Genomic DNA, 16,876 nt, shown 5'->3' with positions numbered 1-16,876 from the left:
TGTCTGTGTGTGTGTGTGTGTGTGTGTTTGTCTGCAGTGAGCAGTCAGATCCTGGAAGTGACAGACCCTCCGGAGGGGATCAGCTGTACAGACTCCCACCACTTCCTGGCAGACCTCTGCAAAGGGGGCGAATTGATCCAGCGGCTGTCGGACTGTCGGCCCCGGCTGTGCAACACAACCAGAGACGCTCCCGGCGGAAACCTGGCCTCATCATACTCCATCCTCACCATGCTACCCTCCAGATTTGCTGCCCCGAGCACTGCGCTCCACCGCAGCGGCCCCCAGGCCACCTTTAAACTCCGAACTAGTACCAGACACAAAGGGGAGCCGCGTGACTCGGACAAAGCCGGCTCATAGCTGCTAAGATCTCGGTGCACCTAAGGAGCGCCACACGAACGCACATCCGACCTCCTGCCTCTGCTGCCTCAGTCTGGACTGTCGTGGTCCCAGACTCTGTCCAAATCAAAAACCATATCCATTATTTGCAGAATGAATGTTCACTTTTATTTAGTTTTAGTTCATTTTATAATCATATTTTTTTTTCTGGCCAGCAGGTCCGAGCAGGGTGGAACCTGAGCACCACTTGCCTGTTTGGTTTTGTTTGTGAGGTGCATCCACGACTGCTGAGCTTAACTCAAGGCCCCTCTCTCTTCTAAAAGTCTGTTCAAAAGTGGAATTTTGGGATTCATTTGCCAGCTGTTAGTGACTCCACTGTGGCTCTGTGTTTTTTTAAAAAATAGCAGGTGTATGAGCACCATACATACACATAATCTCCTTGTTACTGGTTCAAGAATGTCTTTGTGCCCACTTTTGAAAATGACACATGTGAAATCGGGTCTCTGTACCTTATTACTGCATTCAAACTGAGCATTCACATCAAAGCAAGTGTTTTATTTAACATCCATCAGTATTTCCATGTTGTGTGTCCTAGCTTGATCCCAGACACTGACTCACGAAACTGATCGGCATTTAGGTACACAACAGTGGGTTCCTTGTCTCGTTTTACACGCTCCCAACAGTAACACGCAGCAGCAGTTGTACCATGTGAGCCCATACAATAATAAACACTGAATAATAGATAATACTACCTGAATTATTTAAAGTCACTTTTATACACAGTGAATGTTGGATTTGCACTGAAGTGAAGGAGATGGGGATGTGATTGGTATCAGTCAGGGCCTGGATTTTCTTTTATTAACCCCCCTCGTACCTGTTTGTTGCACTCTGCCAGGCCACTTTCTTTTATATTTAATTAAAATGTTTATATGCACAAGAAAAATGCAATCGAGGTTGTCACTCGGCTTCTTTTTTTTTTTTTTTACATTTTTTGTGTGAATCATGATAGGTGTTGTGTCTGGTGTGGCTTCTCTTTTCTTTCTTTCTTTCTTTTTTTTTTTTTTTTGTTTGACCAATAAATGTTTGCACCACACGTGTTGACATAACTTTTTCCAAGGTAAAAGGCGAGCAATAATCTGGTCAGCAAACTTGAAAGTATGTACTGAAATGTTCCCCCAAAGCAAGATGTTCTTTCAGTGTGTGAAAGCAGTGGATGAGGTAACTCTTTGGAAAATGTTGCCATGGAGTTTGTATCTCTGCCTTTTGGGCATTGCAGAGATATTTGCTCTGTTTAGTAGTCTAATTTCCATCTGCATAAATTAGCCATTTTGAATAAAGCCTCTTGCGAGTGAGTGGAGTCTGGAGAAACAGGGGCGCCTAGTGGACAAATGGTATTACTACAGTATATGACCGCAACGAATCTACAGGCAGAGCAGAAGGGAAACAGAAACATAACTGTTAAGGTAACCGTGAGTGCGCGTGCATAGTAACGGCGTTTAGCGTGGGTGAAAAACGCGCGTTAGCCGTTAGCTTGGATGTTTGCTAGGCTTCGTGTCTTGCGTTCGGAATGGAGACCAGCGCCTGGGAAGAAAGCAGGACGGTGGTCGTGTCCGGTGTCCCCGACGTGTTACCCGCCAGCAGGATGATTGACAAGTTAATTATTCACTTCCAAAGCCGCAGGAGGAGTCACGGAGGAGACGTCGAGCAGGTCAAATATCCCACCAACATGGACGGAGTCGCGTTTGTTACTTTCGACGAAGCTAGAGGTAAATAAACAGGTTGTATGTAAACACAGGCGACAGCCCTACGATAGCTTTGTGTGTTAAGTTGTGCTAACTTTGAGCATCACAAGCTAAGAAGTTAGCAGCAGTTTGTTGTTAGCGTGCCAAACTCCATTTAAAAATTCTCAAATTTTACGTTGACTAACCCTTTTACAGTAGCCCCAGTTTGTGCCTGCCATGTATTAACATTACCGCTATATTCAAATATGAATAAGTAACCGGCCACTGGTTGTGAATGTACTTCCAGAAACTGTTTTTAAGTTTCAAAATTGAGCCACTTCTGCACAATAATAAGATAGTTGCCGGAAATGACATCACTCTTCTCTATGGAAATAAATAAAACGTACTCTGCCAGTTATATAGTGATATATCGATGTTTCTTTACAATATTTTACATTTCACATAAATTAATGTTCACAAGGAAGATTAAGGACACTTAACTGGCTCAGGAAATGCAGTCACAAATTGATAAATGGATTTTAAAATGATTTTAACAGGCAACAGACGGAGTATGTTTCCATCCAGGCGGTCAGAAGCTTCTGGGGGTTTTAAGCGTAGTTGAGTGTTTGTTTCTCAGAAATTTGGATGCTTATTGGCTGTCACTTGAATGTGATAGTTGGATGTGAGAGGTGCAAACCCTCCAAATGAAGTGAAAATAAATGAAGGCCCAAACCAGCTGCAGTTCCACTTTCAGTCATTGTCAAACACACCTCCTGTTCTGTGCAGTAATTGCTTCCCATGGGGACCACCTAAACAGTGTGTTATGCAGGGAGGTTGAGTGTAAGTCCTACATGGATGTGTGCCAAACTGATGAATGGTTTAATTTGTCATAGTATCACAGCCGTGAGTGTCTTAAGCAGGCTGACGTCGGACTGGTAGATGATGTGTAGATTTCAGCTTTGTGCACTTGCTGTGACAAACATCATCATAATGTCGATATGGGTAGAGAGCACAGCAGAACAGTACAGTACTCTTGGCAGATGCAGAGAGGGTGGTGCAAAAGGAGCAACATATCATGGCGGACATCGAGTTTCCTGAGGAGTATGTTCTCACAGTGTTCCCTTTCAGCAGAGATGTGAGTAGAGGAATGTTACTTAAATCATCTCTTATACCAGAATTTTGACAATTACGTAATTTACGTTTTTATCGGATGAAATAAAATACTGATCTGATTGGATTCTTGTCCTGCAGGTGTTCTTCTATGTTGCCAATGCTTTGGTCGATCTCTCCGTTTTTGGCAACGATCAAGCGTCGCTCATTCGGAATCTGCAGTCGGCTCACAGGTCTCTATGTTTCCGGCCTCTGCTCCAGCAGAGGAAAGCCACAATTGAGGGGCCCTTTTCTGCCGTCCAGGCCCTGAGAGAGGACCTCATCTGCAGAGCCAGCCGTCTTAAATCCACAGTCTCACGGGCCCAAACTGCTGCCATTAAACTAAAAGAAACTCCTCTTAATCCGAGGGTAATATCTCATCACAAGTTTGTCGGCTCTGTAAGCTGCAGCGGTCCTAAAGCTAAGCTGGAGCCTGCGAGCTCAAACAGCTTATCAACACCGCCGCAGACCACAGGTGAGGCAACTAAAGCCAAAACCCTGCCTTCAAATGCTACAGCTCAGAACACTTCCTTGAGGCAAAAAGTTTCCTGTAGGAGTTTGGCTGTAGGGAGTTTTTACAGCACAGACAGTGATGAAGAGGAGCAGAGAGTTTGGCTCCAGATGCCTACAGAATGTAGAACAGAGCGAGCAAAAGCCAATGTCAGACAAGTGCTCGGAGAGGAGATCAATGCAGGGATTAGATGTTCCTTATCAGGCCAGGACCTTCTCCCTGCAGAGGCTGTATCAGCAGGACAGCCACAAGAAGACAATTTTTCACAAAAACTCATTAGACCAGGCAGGGTTTCAGCAACCAAGATCCGAGGAGACAATCATTTGGGCTCCCACTACAGCAACCCTGACTATCTGAAGGAATCAGACCAGACCAGCTCAGCCGTCACTGCTAAGCTCCTCCAGACTCAACTTAAAGATGTCTCACGGTCCTCTGAGAATGACACTAAGGAACAGCTGTCTGGAATCTGTCCAGAGCGTGCAGAGGATACGTGCATCTGGATCGACTCATACACACTCAGGTACATTGAAAAATTTGACAAGAAGAAGTTCGACAGGTGCTTAAGATGTCTTGATGCATCTGTTGAGTGTGTCGAAGGAACCGACCTCATGCGGATATTGTTGACTGAGAAACGATCCTCCATCAGCACCTCAAGGATCCAGCTGGCATTGGAAACGCTCAGTACTTTGGTGGAGCATTGGCAGTCAATCTTAAGAGTTCATGAGGTCTACTATGATGAGGAGGAGCAGCAGCCTGAGAAACTGAGTCAGATCTGCAGTATTGTGAATTCCCTGTTTAGTGATGTTCTTTACATTTTTGAGGAATCTTGCATAAAAGTCATTGGCCCTCCAACATCTTGTCATCTGTTCTGTAAGGAGGTGGAGAATCAAATTGCTAAACTCAAAGACAAGTAAGCCCTGACCGTCTCACAGAGGGAGTAAAATTTAATGAGTGCATTTCTGCAAATGAGCACAGGGTGGTGCTGTTGTGCTGGCTGTTGTCTTTACACAGTGTGCATCATCTCAAACAACTGTTTGGTTACATTACAACAACAGTTTTCATTCCTGTGTTACGATTCTGACTAATAATTACAACTGTAGAAATGAAGAATACTGTACCAGTCACATTTGCCTCAGAAAACTCAGTTTAGTGCTCTTATTAAATAAAAAATACTTTGCTCTCTCTTTGTTTCTGTGGTGCATCTTCCCTTTTGTTTGTGCATGGATTAATAATTAGGCCTTCAAACAGCAGGTTTTAATCCACACAGCGGTAGTGATAAGTCTGAATTAACCTCCTCACATGTTTATTAACAAAAGATGTACTTCTATTTAAAAATAGAAATGACAGATGCTAACATGTCTCACATAATCACCTTTTGTCAGTACATAAACCTGCGTCTGAGTTCTCTAGATTTTGTATTCCTTTTTTCAATCCAGTTTCAGTATATTTATCTCCCAAAGTTTGAACTGTTGCACAGTCTCCTGTTTCACTATAAAATTAATTCTAGTATTTGTGCTGGATTTTTCCAGGTCCCACACTGCAATATACAATAAGCCATAAATAGTGACAGTGTCACATTGTGCACCCAGGTGTTCTAGTAACATCCAGCTTAATTAAGATTAAGCAAAAGACAGATATTCTTTCAGACTTTTATGACTTTGCTGTGATATTGATGAATCCTTGTTTTGCTTTGATCAGAATCATGAACCAACACTGGACAGCAGGGGGCGCTATGGCGCTTTCTTCTACAATCTCTGGTTAATTGCTCAGTAATAGAGACACTGTAGAAGCCATCGCCCTGCTCAGTGAAGCTATTACAAAGGCTGGCTTTGGCAAGAGGGGTGCAGATTGGCAGGCAAATGATGTCAGTTGGATGTCCCATCATAAACCCTTCTTCACACACACACACACACACACACACCTTCACCAAGGGAAATACTGATCTGTACATGTGATGTGTGAAGATGCTCAGTAAAATCATGTTGTGCAGAGAGCTTTTTTTTTCATATGTGATTATTCAAATGAGCTCGCTCCACAGCCTCGATAATTGATTCATTGTGTAAAAATAAGCCACGCTACCATAATGAACACACACAAACACAGACAATCACTCATCTCCCAAACACACATACACACTCTGGGTTGTTACCATAGGAACATAGTGGAAGAGGTTGCTGAGCTGCAGCGCTGGGCGTCGTTAGGGGAGGCTCTCAAATACAATGAAAACATCCAGGAGGAAGGAGGAATTACATTTTTGACAGAAGGACCCTTCATCAAAGACAAGCAGAGAGCACTGCTTCTTAACACCCAGACCTCTCTGCTGCCCCTTTGATGGCACGTCCTGAGCAATTAGCCATTATTCGAGTGGGGGTGGAGGTTATTGTGGTCAAGCAGAAGGGAGGGTCAACGAGCAGAAAGCAGTCATATTTTCCCTGAAATGGTCCTCACACTGGTTCTTCCATCACACCCATTTCATTTGTTCTCCTCTTTATGCATAAAGTATAATTAGGTTACTGCGTTTTTGAATATATTAAATGTGCGTCTTTCATGATGGAGGTCAAGAGCTGCAGCAGGCCAGAAAAGGAAGCCCCAGTGCCTCCCACAAGGACGTTTCATTAGGGACAGGATCTGATGGGGATCAAACTTGGGTTGGACCGGGCCTGTCTGCACAAAGGCATGCAATCCAGATATATAAAGAGATGTAGGACAACCAGAAAGAGATGCAAAACTTGTATGATGAAATCCAAATGGCCAGAAAGAGAAAAAAAAGACTACAATAAAGTACCACTGAAAGACTACAGACACAAAATGATCACAAAGAGACATAAAGTGACTGCAAAATAAGTGGAAAGAAATGACAGAGCAAGACCCTCAAACCACTTCAAATGATGCTCCTGTGTAGGAGGTGACCAGGGCCCCATTTTCTCAGAATGCAGCCACAGAGTTTAAGGTACCTCCAGACCACCCATTGTTTTATTCCTGAGCATGTACTGGAGTTCAGCGGTCATGCCGACAAGCAGGGAGCCTCTGTGTAATCTGTTTTCACAGTGAGAAATGGGCTGCTCGTGATGAATAGTCTTCTCCAGGCAATGTGTGTGTGTTACAGACACAAATTGCGTCTTAATGGTTCTCTTTACAGACCATCACCCTGCCCAGGAGGGGGAAAGTGGGGAGGGATGTGAGCTGTGTTCCCCCTACTGCTCTCCCTAAATGTTGTATGGGTATTAGAGGGCTGTGATGGAAGAGCCTTGTAGGAGAAATTGGGGGCAACAGACCAAGAACGACATGGTTTAATGTGTGTTAGCTGAGGAAGAAGGATGAATTGCGTTTAATTGGTCTCACAACATATGACCCACAATGTAAGCAGAAGAAATCCCCTTGAATTTTGCAAATGTGTGACTAATGATTGATGTGTGTGTCAACCCAGTGATCTCATTCATTGTGGTGGTATTTACTCCAAATACTAAACAGAAATAGTCCTAACAGCCTTCACTGTCTTTATTAATAGTAAATTAATTTGATTTTTGAACTTAATTGATAGTCAGTTACTTAATTTGAATACTTGAATTTCCTCACTGGGGCTCAACAAAAGATTATCTTATCTTAATAGTAAGTAACCTTAAAATTTTGGAAAGTAATATTTGATGTCTTTTTCGCGGAGAGTTAAATGGAAATACTGATGCCAGTCTCCTGTTTCAGCACACTGTGAAGACTGGAAACAGGAGGAAACGCCCGGCAGGCCTTCATCCAGGCTTCCTTCCAGCACCTCTAAAGGTAATGAATTAACTTGTATTGCATTTCATCCACACACAAGTCAAACTGGAAAGGCAGCAGTTTGTGTTTTTACAGGAAGTTTTGTCCTAGAACTCTTTCATTTCTAAATGAACAGGACACACTGTGTCAGCTTGTGAGCTTTACAGGTGAATTTTTTAACGTAGGACAGAGACACACTGAAGACTCTCCAATATGTTGAACTGTTCTTTCAAAATGCATTATTACTGTATGATATGGCCGTATGAAGTAGCGTTATTACATTTTTGGCCTCTTGGGGGCAGCAGAGCGAGCTGTAAACACCAACAATCAGTATAACCTAACTGAAGAGGGCAAACAGCTGTCCGTTTACCCATCCAGCAGATACATCCTGCAGTCTCGTTCGTTTTCAGCTGCAGTCATGTTCCTGGTCACCTGATGGATGTAAGTCTCATATTCCATCTTTTCAAAACCACATCCTGCTCCTCAGTTTGTCTGCTGGTGTGTGCCTCTTTTTTTCTGTCGACGCTATTTTGCACCTGCGTGCTGCAGCTAAAACATTAGGTTAAGGAGAGCGGTGAGTGAATCTGCAGACCATCTGAGCAAAACAAAGAGCTTAAAGGTGTTAAACGCTCTGCAGAGCTGAGGGGAACCGCAGCGTTAGGTTATGATTCTCTGTGGGTTCAGCACTACAAAGGGCGCCTCTCAGATTACATGTAGTGATTTATTCTATTGTTAATATGAAAATATTGATTGGGGCACCTTTAATTATGTATGAGGCACCATTAAATTCTATTTTCTGGGTGCTTTTAACCTTTGCCAGATTGGACGGGGAGACAGAAACTGTCATGTTGAAACCTTTTCTGTCTTCCTCTTATTCTTTTGAATGCTGTCGATTCCCATCTCTCCGCCAATTGCTTTCAGCGAATTTCCCACCGTTGCCAGTCACGTGACCTTGCACTTCCCTACACACCTGTCCCGCATTCCCATCATCACACCATCCACTCAATAGCCTATTACCCCAACATTCTACAAACAGTATATATGTGGTATATCCCTGAGAGATATGGCCAGATAATTTCATGTATTTTAATTTGCTCAAATTTTGCGCAGCTTCTTTCAGTGTCATATCATCAGCAACACATTTTATAAAGTGCCCGTGTAGTATTTAATATCCACAGCAAGAGGATGCAGTTGTGGCTCTGTTACGGGGACACTCACTTTGAGTTTTACTTGCAAATAAAGAAGTGTTGATAATATGTCCACTTCATGGTTAATAAAACCAGGACCAGATCCCTGAAAACAAGACCCATGCAATAAGTTCCCAACCTACTGCACATCATCCGCTCCGTCTTTCTCACATCTACAGCACCCCCCACCCCCACCATCAGCTTGGTTATGAGCCCATCCAGGAAGTGTCAGTATAATGATCAGTCTTTCAAAAAGCTTGCAGTCAGTAGGGCGTGAAGAAGAAACGTGACTGCCTGTTAAACCACGACACCGCAGGCCGCAGCAGTCGACACATGGACGACACATGTGTTCCCCCCTGAATTCAGAACTATTATGTTGCACTTGGGTCTTCAGGGACAGGGGGCAGCCAAGGCAGGCTGGAGCTGGCAGCATACAATCTCAGGCAGTGTGAAAACAGTGATTTCCATGATGTATAATTGTCAACTTTCCTTCTAAAGGTGTCGATTAAGGGATGGTAGCTTCGTGCCTGTGGCGAAAGTGCTGCATGTCCTTTGGGAGATAGAAATCACAGTATAAAGAAAGTAAAAGCCTTGCAGAGAAAGTGCTAGATTTTATAGCCGAAATGTTTCACTGTCTGCTGTGATCGTTTGCAGCTGGTCCACAGTATCATATGATTGGTTATGCTGCCTTGTGGGAGAGCTTCTCAATATCAGCCCTCTTCTCTCAGCTCCATTAGCTGACAAAAGATACCAGAGGACACAGAGGTGGCACAACATGGCATCAGATGATTGGTGGGACTCTGGTTTATTTGAGGCACTCTGTCTTAATTTAAGCTGTATGTGGATGAGTCCATGAGGTGAAAATAGTCTAGAAAAAGATCTAGTAATTCAGACTGGTGTGAAAGCACCTGTACAACAGCCTGGACATTTTCAAAATTGAAGCCCAGACAGAAATGGCATCAGTAACACCATCACTGCCATTACCCTTGCTGCACTGACCCTGATAGGGCCCCAGGTTGATAACAAAACCTTGGACAGTGTGAAGGTTCAGATTGTGTAATCGCCGTGGTGAGTTCAATTACACGGTGTAAAGTAGTGCAATGAGCTGCACCCAAGAAAGAGAGAACTTGGCCAGTTAAGTATCTGTGACAGCCAGAGAAGTCCAAGGAATCCTGTTCCTCTTAACAATGGGAAGATTTACATAATTATTCTGGGAACAGATAACACTAAATGAATCCCAGTATATCACATCCACACCAGCATTAACCGACTGCTTTAGGTTTGTCTGGACCAAGTGGTAAGAGCAGAAAGGGACAGATGGAGAAGAGAGGGGCCTCTGCATGTAAGAAAAGCTTGTGAATACATTAGTGGCCTGTACTGAGCCGCTCAGCATGGGTGTGTTTGCACATGCAGGTGTGTGCGACGAGTGCATTTGTATGCTGTCGGCATCTGGAATCAGTGGCGCGGTGAAGATGAATGGCGCTGGCTTTAACTGAGATGTTAACGCTCAGACGAAGAATGAGACACATTCAGAGTCCTCCAGAAATACATTCAAAGAGATCATGTAAGCCAACCAGTCATACAGTCAGTGGGTCAGAGCTAAATATAGCATAGTATATGATGCATTCTGTGCGTAATATTTGAAAATGTAATGATCAGTGCAGAAAAAATCTATATTTTACAGTACAAGTGCAATTGTGAGGTAATAGTACTTGAGCATTTCCATTTTATGCTATTTTATACTTTTGTACTACACTTTGGAGCCAAATGTTTATTTTTTTTTCCTCTAGCACATTTACTTAAAAGCTTTAGATACAAGTTGCTTTGCAAAACTTGCAATCGTGCATCTCATTCACATTAAGAAGTCTGCAGGAGGATTTGTGTCTGTGCAGAAAATGCCAACAGCTTTTCATTAATTTAAAAAACACTTAGACACAATGTCTCCTCATCTCCAAACCATAAAAACCAAACTCCTGAGAGGCTGGCCGCATACATGCTACTTAACCTCGGAGAGAGGGAGAAGGCACACTGATTTGATTAGCCTGACTCGAGTCTTTAAAGTCTCCTGGAAATGTCAGCAAAATCATCAAAGCGGCCGTCTCCTTCATAAAGCCTTGATCAAAGGCATTCTCGACATACTGTGCTTTCTATATTGTTAGCTCACGGGTAAAATGTCTCCATCTGCTCGACATTATTGGTTTTATGGGAGTTTCATAAGTGGATACAGACCGAAATCGAGGGGAGACAAGTGGCATTTCCCCCTCTTGGTTACACCCCAGGCCCACCAACGCTCTGCTTCATTCGCAATTGTGTCACATGTCCTCTGTGTGATATCACCCTCGTTTTATGAGGAATCCCTCTTTGTTTGCTCAGGCTGCCTCCTCCCATATACTGCATTAATGCACTTTCCCTGTGCATTCCCACCTCTGCAAGGTAAAGTGCTTCTCCTCGCCTCGTCCCGTCCTAAACAGAGCCTGTAATCTTCATGTTTATTCTCATCCCGGTCATAAATCATACACAGCTTCATAACCTCCTATTAACACCACAAACCTTAATTCTAATATGTACATGATATTATTATGTGAAAATATGTACAAACTGAAGAATTCGACAAGATGAACTTAAGCTTCCCGTCCTCATTTCCTTCCTCACACACCATGTACAAAGCTGACTTTTAACAAACCTTCTTTGCCGCCATTGCAGATTGCCGTTCTTCTTTGCGTGCTGCCAACATGTCTAGTTGGATGGTCGCATACTTGTGTCCTTCTGTACGATACAAAGAGGGACACGCCCTTAAAACCGCTGCCCTCCAGCACTACTGGTGGTGAAATCCTCCACAGAGTAGCTTTACCCTCATGTTCAGTGGAAAGTAATTGATTATATCTGCATGTCTTCTTTGCTGTGGTCTCATGGTTATTGACTATCTCCTGTACGTCGCCTTCATGCTCATATGTTATCATACTGTCTCACACACATGCACAGACCGTAATTCTATTTCACGCACACCGCTCTTCCCTCTTGGACTCTTCATACTCACACCATCAGTTTTTTTTCTTATAAACAGTTTAACTCTCTGTCATACGCACCACTATTCTGTCTCACATTTAATAGTGTATGTGAGAAAATGTGAGTGAGAGTGATGGTGTTTATAACACAAAGGTGTGAGCACAAGTGTGATTTAAGAACTAAACAGTGTCTCATATCAATCTCACCTGCCACTGCCACATAATCTCATTAAAAGAATTACCTTCTCATGCAGTGTTTTGCACTGTAGAGTTTTCATATGTAAACTTGGTTTTTATATGTTGAATTACACACACACGCATACACACACACACACACACACACACACACACACACCTCCACCCAGCGCCCCGCTCACAGCAGGCTGCTTAGACCTCAGGCCACTTCTGTAGATCAAAGAAATGCTTGGATGAACCCCCTCCCTCCTTCCCAAAGCCTCAAAATCCCAGCAAACACAACCATAGTGGCTGAAAGTAACCCACAACACACTGTGATTTAGCTACTCTTTCCCTTTCAGGAAGCTTCAGCAGAAGCCCAGAAAGACAGAGCCTTCAAAGGGTCAGCGTGTCATCATCTGATGTCCATGCCAAGCTTTCATTCTCGTCTTATACAAACTGTTGTGTGTGTGCAGACAATGAGCAATCCATGTATTCGCATCTCTCCATGCAGGATTCCCATATTCCTGCACATAAATGCGCACTCACAGATGCTGACCCAATCACACCTCCTCCTCCTACTCTTCTTCCTCACCCATCCCCCTCCTGAGCTCCCTCCATCCGTTTGGGCAGCGTTACGGTTTGGCTTAGCGCACAGCATCCTCGCCATGTCTGGTGCTGATTTTCCAGACCACAGTTGCCAGTTGGTTGGGGCGGGGTGGGTGGGGGTTGCAGGCTGGTGGAAGAGCTCCAAAGATTGCATGAACATCACCACAACGCTGACAAAGAGAAGGAGGCTCTGTGATGCTCTCATCTGACTGTGTGGCTCACCACAGTGAGGAATCTGGACAGCAGAGATGCTCCACTTTTCACTTTCTAACATTTTCCCAATAAACAGCAGCGTTAAGTCATTTAGTGGAGCAATCGATTTGTGTCAGGTCAAGTTTTTATTCAACTTCAACACCATATGCATTTGAATTTGTCTCTGGTCCTGATGGTCGAGATCAACTGAAAATTAATTTCCAATGTTTAAGTCAGACAGAAATATCTGCAGGTTATAGCCTCTCAAAAGCAAGGATTTTCTTCTTTTCTCTGTTTGTTTTACTGTTAGCTTCCGCAGTAAACCAAGACAATGTGACAGTGAGAAGAAGCTAAATGGAATTCAGCCATCGTTTTATTATTTAGACCTGTGATTTGCCTACTGGGACATGTCAGAATGTCTGCTGTGGAAAAAAATCTAATTCCTAGGGCAACAAACTGTAAAGACAAAGTGCAGCAGTGACACTGAGAAAGTTTATAATCGAACCTTAATAATTTAGAGTCTGTCTACAGAAGTGTCTTGTCAGACGGTTCACGGTGTACTTTAACACATCATTACCCTGCAGAGGCTCTGAAATCTCCCAGCAGCATGTCTGACACTTCCATATAGGTCTGTCGGAAAGTTAGTACATATATGGGCCAGAGTGGTGGCCTGGTTGTTCGCTATATTTAGCCAGAACATTAAATTTCTGAGAAAGTTATTTTAGTTTGGGGTGTAGAGGCCTTTTTTTTAGAGTTTTAGAAGGCTGGTTTCTTACTTCTTGCTTCTGTGAACCCCCCAATCAAAGTCTGTGAGAATGTTAGCTTTCTGTCCTGCATGACAAACAGTGCTGGCACTTTTTACTAATCTCATCAATCAATTTATGGTTCTGCATAGGTGCTGACCTGCGTGTGCTCTGAAGGTGAATGTAGCAGCCAAAGCAGGAGAGGGAGGGTAAGTTGGCCTTTATTAAAGGAATGGTTTGACATTTTGGGAAAGACACTTCTCTCCTGCCTTTCTTTTAATTGACCAGTATCCAGATGAACATTAGATGTTTAATCTTGCATAATAACATAATTGACTGTCTTTATGATGAGATCAATTTGCTCGTGTCAACCCTAATATTCCTCAAACACATGAGCTGCATGGTACCCCTGGTCATTTGAAATACAGTCAGTTAATGTCTGGCATTAACAGCTGAGAGCCTTCGGTGCAGCAGCCAGGAGGGGCACATTTTGTCACCTGAAAGCCATGTGAGCACATGTCAAAAAACAAATATCATAGCAGCATTCACATCAATCAATTGTAATTCATATTTCATGATGACACCAGTGCTCGCATTATCTCTTTTGTGTATTTGAGCTCTGAGGGCAGACTTCAGTCCTGACATTAGGTTCACCGCTACACATATGGAGCTTCTCATTTGCTGTTGCTGTGATAAAGAGCTGGATGACACCGGAGGCTGTTTCCTGGCTGTCACTCTCATCTCTACCTCACACATCTCACACACACACACACACACACCGCCTCAGATCTGGTTCACCCTGTGATGTGATCTGACTCATCGGGGTGGCTGTGGTGGGTCTGCACACGGTTGTTAGTTAAAAAAAACCCACATCCTTTCACAGCAGCCGCACATTTCCGAGGATCATGAGGAATTACAGCAGGCATCGCTTTGGATCCCAGACTACAAGACTGCAGAATTGTAATTGGGGTGTAATGGGCAGCTTTCATTCATCAGTGAAACATATTCATTAACAAGCTTTTTTACAAGACAATAATTACCAACTATATTAACTAAGCACCCAAATCTCTGAGTCGACTGAGCTGCTTGACCTGTTCAGTACACATTTCATTGTTTTGTCTGGCAGTAGATAACTTTAGCACTTCCTGGTAGTCCTGGAAGGAAGAAAAAAATTATAATTTATGAACCAAATGCGTTCACAACCCCACTAAAAATAGTCAAGAAGCAGCAAAACAGCTGGGACAAACAGCAAAGCCTGCACGCTGACATTTTTAAAGATATTAAGCTTTTTTTTCTGTGTGTGTGTGTGTGTTGATGATCACATGGGGACAGGTGTAAGATACAAAAGCCTTTAATAATCTTTTCACTGTCATTTAATGATTAAACCCATGAATATCCTTTGTTTCTGTCGTGTTACTGACAGATATGATTATTGTCCTATCATGTGGTTTATCTTGAGGAGACGCTAATGAAGACATAATTTCATGCGCCATTAAGTCCCAAACATGCAGGAGCGCGCACACACACGCACGCACATATGCATACATACATAAACTTCCCTGAAGAAGGAGGTCATCCCTGGAATGATTCGTCTTTCAGTCTATGAAACACTCACACACACTGAACACATCCACTGTGTCTCATTACATCAGTGTGTGTATCCATGCCTGAACAGACCTAATGACTGACGGCAGACACTCGACAGACTTACTGTACTCTGTCTGACGCGTCATTGCCTTTCTCCTCCATCTGTGCACGCCCATGTGTGCGCCGTGCCCTCGCTGCCCTACAGTACGCTCGGTGGAGGATGTTAAGCTAATGGTTTATTAAAATAAAATATCATGTGTTTGTACGCCAAAGGGGGGAGGAAAAGGAGCCGGAGCTTATTAAGATTCATTATGGGGTTCCAGTCAGTTACCACCATTTCATGCACTAGAAACCCCAAGAATGTAAAACTGACTTGTTTTGTAATCCTCTTGATTTTACAAGAAGTGTGAGAGCGCCCCGTTGGCTGTTTACCAGTCAAATGATGAGGTATTTTGGCAATGGTGCTTTATTTTTAGCTGATGTAATGCTGAATGATACCAAGTGACTCATGCAGTATTCGGTAAAACTGTGTAGTCCCAGAAAAAGTTTTTGCGAGATTAACCCTGGATAAACGATTACTCATATTTACTGGATATGCAGATTAAAAGATTCTCAGTGATTTCAACACAGCAGCCACAACAGAGTTTACATTAGAAAATGAACAAATCATCAATGTGTAAAACAAGGTGTGGATGTTATTCTCTGCTTGTTTTGCTTCTGTGTGACTGGAGATGAAAACGAAAGAACAGAGCAGTTCTGGAAAGAGGAAGGGAAAAAAAGCACTTTAATGAGACATTTTTAATACTAAAGGAATTTTGGAAATCTTCCTGGAGTTGTTGTTCAGTGATTTTCACTATGTTCCAATCCACACTCCATTTATATTATACCAGAGCCAACAAATTGTCACGAAATGTAGATTACAGAAATGTTACTGTGTTGTGTTTTGATAACAACGTTGATTTAGCTTTCAGTTTAGCATTTTCAGTCGTGCATTTTCAAGAATAAGCTAAGATAAGCTAAGTTAAGGCGTAAAGCAACAGCATAGCAAAGAGTTCTGTTCCTACCATAGGACATATTTCAAATGACACCGTGTCACTGGAGTAACATTATAATAATTGCAGTGAAGTCGCTTTAAATGTAACATTTGGTTGAAGCACTTACTCTCCGTGCAAATTACACTTAGGAAAATGCATTTGTGTGTAAAGACCTACAGGCTTGTGTTCACACGCTCACATAAGGGTCAGTCTCTAGCTCAGCTGGTGTGAAATGACACCTCTTCTTGTTCTGAAACAAGAACATTTTCAGGCTGCACCCCCCTGCTGCTGTCAGCCAAAGATCAAGGCTGAGAAGCGAGAGCAGGGCCAGTTAAACGGAATACTGCGAGAGGTCAAACAGCTCCCTGACATCTTGTGTTTAACAAAATGTATTTTATTTTACACAGGCACTTTGAAGTTTAATCGTACTCATAGCCGTGACACAGAGGACAGGGCAGTTAAAGGCTGATTTAAAGTTAGTTTTGACTAAAAATGATCTGGAATTAATCATGTCTGTGTTTAATTTTTTCCATCATAAAAGTCTGGGTACCAGAGCCAAGATGGCAGCAAAAATGTACTACAAATCATGGTACTTGCACTTGTTTTTGAATGAAGAACAAAAGACACATCGATTGTTGTTTCTCCCTGAACTGTTTTGAATCTGCCCTTAATTTCCCAGTCACGGTGACTCACCGTCGAGGAAATTCCTCTCAAACCGAAACGAGTGAATGTGTGCTGCGTTTGCCCCAGCAGTAAATGTCAGTGCCCGGCTGATTGAATGCACGTCGACAGAGATAACTGTGGGGCAGCATGCTGTCAGGGCAGAGGCGGAGCGGCCCAGTGACCTAGACTCGTCACACACCTCCGGCACTGCT

The 16,876-nt window shown here is 43.1% G+C and overlaps 1 protein-coding gene across 6 annotated transcripts in view; it reads left to right on the top strand.

Annotated features, from left to right (window-relative positions):
- The window catches only part of LOC124055295 (R3H domain-containing protein 1), a 45,797-nt gene extending 40,896 nt beyond the window's left edge, over positions 1-4,901 (top strand). For 5 of the 6 annotated variants that reach the window (XM_046381962.1, XM_046381961.1, XM_046381959.1 and 2 more), the window contains 3 exons: positions 38-2,102; positions 3,098-3,192; positions 3,309-4,901. In XM_046381962.1, the coding sequence (XP_046237918.1) occupies positions 38-357 (320 nt within the window). In that variant the 3' untranslated portion in view covers positions 358-2,102; positions 3,098-3,192; positions 3,309-4,901. Of the gene's footprint in view, positions 1-37; positions 2,103-3,097; positions 3,193-3,308 lie in introns of those variants that run through there. The other variant, XM_046381964.1, reaches the window with a different exon arrangement.
- Positions 4,902-16,876: the final 11,975 nt, after the last annotated feature.

This window comes from Scatophagus argus, chromosome 24 (genome assembly GCF_020382885.2).
Source record: "Scatophagus argus isolate fScaArg1 chromosome 24, fScaArg1.pri, whole genome shotgun sequence".
Lineage (NCBI taxonomy): Eukaryota > Metazoa > Chordata > Actinopteri > Scatophagidae > Scatophagus > Scatophagus argus.
This window is presented reverse-complemented; position numbering and strand designations above follow the sequence as displayed.